Source organism: Glossina fuscipes, unplaced genomic scaffold (genome assembly GCF_014805625.2).
Source record: "Glossina fuscipes isolate IAEA_lab_2018 unplaced genomic scaffold, Yale_Gfus_2 66839, whole genome shotgun sequence".
In the NCBI taxonomy this organism is placed as follows: domain Eukaryota; kingdom Metazoa; phylum Arthropoda; class Insecta; order Diptera; family Glossinidae; genus Glossina; species Glossina fuscipes.
In genome coordinates, this window is record NW_024004127.1 from 1 (window position 1) to 5,650 (window position 5,650).

The window sequence follows — 5,650 nt, forward strand, 5'->3', positions numbered from 1 at the left end:
GTATTATAACTGGACGACTTTGGCAAATTGACCACATCACGTCGAAAGGATGATAAATTTTGAGTGAATCTAAAAATTTACGAATGAAATGTTTATAAGGCAGTGTTTAAAAGTTGAAGGCAAAAAGTTACTTTTCTTTATTCTTTCCGGAGACATTACGTTCAATGCCACACATTAAATCTTCGAACCATTGAGCCATAGTTTGTTGCTTGTCCATTGGTTGTGCGCGAATTATATTATCTTTAAGAGATCTGAAACAAATTCAATAAGTTATATGCAAGTACACTTTTCCGTAAACTCAAGATCTAGACGACACATTACCTAAAAAAATCTTCATATAAAAGAATTAGAACCAAGAGCGGCCTTGACATTGACCATTGGTTTCTACATTCTTCAGCCATTACGTTATTTAAGAGAGTTGACATCATATTTTGAAGTAACTCGGAATTCATTTTAACAACCTTGTAAAGTAAAGATATATAAAAATGAAATAAAACAAAGTAATTATTATTTTGCACATTTCAACTAAGGATAACTGAGATATAATCACATTTTACTTTGGCCGTGGAACAAAGTATATTACCCTTTTGGGGATATAACATCCATAAGGACTTAATAGCCACCTTTTATTATACCAATCGTTTCCAAATCATTTTCTGAATCGATTTAATTTGTCCGTTTGTCTGACACGTGTGCAAGTATTTTTGTTCAACCTACATGGCGAAATGTGACGGACAATTTTTGTTCCAAGGACGAATTCTATCGAAAATTAAATGTGTCCGACGATACCTACCACATATAACATTTAACTTTGAAGAGTCTTTGTACGAAAATTTATAATTTTTTAAATTTCCCCACAAAAAATGCTATGTGTTAATATTTCGGTATACCAACTGGATCTAAAAGAATAGATTCGGTTATGACAAATTTTATTTAACCCCTTCCCACGCAAAAAGACCGAATTTTTAATATTTTATGGTTCCTAATAATAATTACACATAAAAATTAAATATATTAAATTTGCACCATGTAGGCCTGTTTTCGTAATGCCCAAATGTCAGCCTTTTCATGAAAAGTTATACGTGGAGAATAATAAGGTGTGCTGGGCCCACTCCTATATGCCTTTACATGGAAACAAGATTAAATTTATAATATTTTATTATGAAAATAAATGAAGAACTGTATTAGGCGAAGCGCTGTAGGATATTTAATGCCTGGCCTCGTTCGATTATAATGTTTTCACAGTTTTATTTCAAAATTATTAATGATGTACAGTAATATTGGGCTATGTGTTCTATTATTTTACCCTATATCTTTTAAATGCATTATGTGTTGAATTGTTCAGAGATTATTAAATTCTATTTAACTTTTGTATGATGGATTCGGACTTTTACATTTACCCTACAAAAAAAGCGATGTATTTACAGCGGGTTGAAATATATACGTATATAAGTACACGGAAAAATTTGCTCATTAGGAATATAAATCCTTCGCCGTGTCATTAACATATATATTCTAGGTATTCCACATAAAATACAAAAATTATTAAGCGTACCTACCCACCTACTTCGGTGGCGAGTGCATTTAATCAATAATCAAAAATTTTCTAAATATTTACCTCTAAAAATTGTACATTCTCAGGTGTTAGGCTGCGTAATTTCTTATTGGGGAATGTAGACACTTCAAAGATAAACATTTTGACATGAATGAATAAGAAGAGGGCTGTAATATAACTTACTTTTCAATTGCAGCAATTTAAATATGTAGGAAACAATACAATCCAATATGGAACAACAACTTATATATATAGTTGAGTCTGAAATGTGACATTAACGCAAATAGGCGTTAAATAGGCAAGTATTTTTAGTAAGTTCTTAACAGATATGAAAACTTGCCATGAGCGGAGAGGCCTTTGGAGAGACTCTCTAGAATGTAAACAAATGCACGAGGTTCTAGTCCAGCCAGAAAATTTATATGTTCTTGGGATAGACAATTCAATAAATTGTAATATGACGATGAAAGTTTGGGATATTCCTGGAAAAAAAAAAAAAGGCATAGTTCGAGAGGCATAATGACGTATTTCTCCTTGGTACTAACCAGTAAATCATTTTGTTGTATAGACGTTATCATTTTAGCGGCTATATTCAGAACGTTATCTAACGTGTCATCGCCATATAATTTAAAAACACCAAAATTTACATAGTTTCCCCCTAAAGCATTTTTAAGTCTGGTAAAGCATACAGAAATTCCTTTCAAACGCACAGGGTATTGTTGATCGCGTGGCACATCCAAGTGGAGTATGCGGTTGCCGTAAATGCAAATGAGTTTGGAGGCTTCACGAAATAGCAAAATACCCATTGGGCTGGAAACGTGGGCTTGTAAGCGCTGCGTTCGGCAATGAAGCAATTCAGCAAACAGTTTGAGTACTGGAGTTGTTACGGCAGGATCATGAGTCCACAATTCCACAGAACGTATTAATATAGGCATATAGTCCGAGTAGTATCTACGAACAGATATTTATATTATTTTAAAATATTATATTTATCCATACTTACAGCCATTCGAAAAGCATTGTAAACGGTATTCGAGCATTAAGCGGTTGCGCTAAACCACGTAAGTCGCGCGCCAAGCCAATTATGGCTTTTTTAGCCTCTTCATTAGGGAAACTGTTGGCATCCATTAAAACAGGGCCCAACGATTCAAATTGATCTGAGCATATCGAAAAAAAAGGAGAACATGGTATTTTGGAATATCGCTATCGAAATAAAACTATAATATATATTTACTGGTAAAAGGTGTGAGAAAATTATAAAATCGTTCTTCGTCTTCTCCCAAATCAAACATGAGTAACCGTCCTAAAGAAATATAAAACATGGTGCGGCAACGCATTTCTGTCAGCGAGGAATTTGTTCCCAAAAATGGAAAATGCTCACTCTGAAATAAAGCAAAAGCAATCCTTAGTTACTGCATTTATGGCAGATTCTACTTGCAATTCTTACCGTGTGATGTGTTAACATAAATTGAACTTCTTCAAGTTTGCTTAGCTTTCGCACCGAATTAAAGTGAACAGATAGATCGGATAATAGCATTAATGTTTTGGTTATGATTTGTTCCGAATGACCCCAAAATTTTAAATTGGTTATGCTACATAAACCGAAAAAGGTTTTAAAATATGATCCGCCATAAACCCATTGCATTTAGTTAGTTTCTTCAATTACTTACATTTTACGATTTATAAAACTCAGTAACATCTGTTCATCACTTAAACCAAACACTTCATTCAGTCGTTTATAGACATTTGCCTTTGTTTGTTCACTGATATGCATTTTTCGAACTTGTTCCAAAAAACTGAGTAAAGCTAATTCAAGTTTTTCACACCCGGCTTGAGGCAAACGAGCGTCTGTTAAACGCATTAGTTGAAAGACCTAGAATAAGGAATATTGTTAACAAAATTATTCCTTTTATTCACCGCTAGTTTTACCTACACGTATAACTAATTCGGCGTCCATTGTATCATGATCATCGTTGGAATTGACCGTTAGCCGCCCTACAATTGCCGAACCAATAATATATACTAACCAGGTCAATTGCAATTCATGAATGCTGACGTCCATTGGATTGGAGTTTACATTTTGCAACAGATTCTCATATTCACGAGCCTTCTGATCAAAATGTTGCACCAATAATGCGCAAGTCTTTTCGTATTCACAACGTTCAATTACCGACAGTTGCTCAAGTTGTTGTTGCACCATACACAAATCGTCCAAGGGGTCATCAATATTGTCCCGTACTATCACCGGTACGGCATCAAGACGTGATTCTATATACGCTTTAGTTACCTCTGGTGTATAGGTGCCTAGAAGGTGCGGATCAACCGATTTCACATATGGTACTGAAGCTACCATACGTTGCCACAAAGTTAATAAATAGTGTACACTATTAGGAGCAAATTGCCACATCTGTAAAAATAAAGATTAGTGAGCGTTAAGCACAATATAGGATTATATTTATTGCAGTTTACCTGCAGAGATTGTACGGTAAACTTAGCTATGAGAGCTATGGCTTCCGGATAACAAGGCACGGCTATAAGGTCCCCCAATTGATAATTGGACTTAAGACGGGCCAATAGACGACAAAATTCATGATAATTATCGGGATCGCTTAAGCCCTATGTTAAGGTTATAATAAATTTTAATTTTGTTAATTTGGAAAATAACCTGCACTTACGTGTAAATTAACCAAAATATTTTTAACACCTTCCACTAAATGTGTCAAAAACTTTGTGCGCTCTGAATTACTAAATAAAGAACGACGCACAGAAGTCATCTGTAACAGCAATGTTAACGATCGTGAACATGCGTGCATTTTTCTCATTTACAACTTATCTCACCTGTACTAAACACGACAGAGAATAACTAGCTAAGCCATTCGGTAAAATTTGATACAAGTCAAAAAACAGTTTCAAAGTGTTAGGATCTAGAAAAGCAGGACGCCAGGAAGTGGGAATTTGTACACTATTCATGTCATCAGACGACTCGTCTGTGGAGCTACCAATGAAATCGAAACTTAAGCAGTTTTTTGTCAAACGTAAAACATGCGAAATAAGACTGTAAAGAGAAATAAAAATTAATGCCTATTTAAAGTAGCTTTTTTCAAAGTTGTACTTGACGTATGCTTGCTGGGATTCATCCATGAAATTAAGTGTTTTACTATTGTCACGTGCTGTCACTAGTAAAGAGCAAGATAGTAGAAATATATCATAAAGTTGCTGATCTCGAAATGATGAGGCAATCTTGCGATTTTTTGAAAAAGTTAAATTTGCGTCAAGTTCCACTATAGAGTTCATATCCAAAACCAGTTGTGATAATATCTGGACACCCACTGTGCAATGTTCTACAGAACCCTGAAATATGTTTTGTTTTAAATAGTACAAATTCGTACGATATATACTGAGTTCAATTCTATTACCTGTAAGAATGTTTTAACATCTTCCAAAAGATTTTGAAATATTAATTCATTTTTGTAGGCATCAAACCAGCCATATTTTGTGATTTTTGCCAAAAGAGTTACTAACGCTTGTACAACAAAGTGTTGCAGATTTAGGCGTGTAGCTAAGTAATTGAGTACATAACTCCTGAAACGGGCGTAGTGAAGGGAGATGGCATTAAAGAAATGGTTCTTCTTTTGCATTCCCTTCCAGGGTGCTTTTACACTACTTTAGTTTCTCTTACCTTATGTCAATGCGTTGTTCTAAATTAAGACCCTGTATTAATTTTGTAAGTGTGGTGGCGGCCAATAATTGAGCATAACTTGAATCGGCCCGATCAAGTAACATTTGACATTTCGGTAAAGCATCTTGACTGCTTACAAATTGCACTAACGTCTTCTCAGCGTTTGATCGCAAAACTGAATCAGTGGCCTCATAAAGCTGTTTACACAATATCTCCAATTGTTGGATCTCCTATATCGGTAGACAATAATAATAAAAAGCAATTTTATTGTACATAACCTATAAAAACGTTGTCACAACCGGTCTCAGAAGGCATTACAGCAAATTTATTTAATTTTTGGTAATTTTAATACAATATCTTTTGCAAATTACTTTTGTTTACAATTATGTATACTTACCATTTTTGCAAGTATTCTTCAA

General features: G+C 34.4%; 1 protein-coding gene across 1 annotated transcript; it reads right to left on the reverse strand.

Moving 5' to 3' along the window:
• Positions 1 to 5: 5 nt before the first annotated feature.
• LOC119643884 (ran-binding protein 16) lies at positions 6 to 5,644 on the reverse strand (the record flags this gene model as incomplete). The annotated part of the gene is made up of 19 exons (XM_038043384.1): positions 5,629 to 5,644; positions 5,232 to 5,461; positions 4,969 to 5,134; positions 4,665 to 4,903; positions 4,391 to 4,607; positions 4,228 to 4,326; positions 4,022 to 4,168; positions 3,486 to 3,959; positions 3,223 to 3,425; positions 3,000 to 3,144; positions 2,787 to 2,934; positions 2,556 to 2,709; positions 2,098 to 2,503; positions 1,896 to 2,034; positions 1,739 to 1,816; positions 1,619 to 1,680; positions 322 to 461; positions 132 to 251; positions 6 to 69 (listed from the first exon to the last, which is right to left on the reverse strand). Coding segments are annotated over exons 1-19 (3,234 nt in total), but the record flags the coding sequence as incomplete, so codon positions are not given.
• Positions 5,645 to 5,650: the final 6 nt, after the last annotated feature.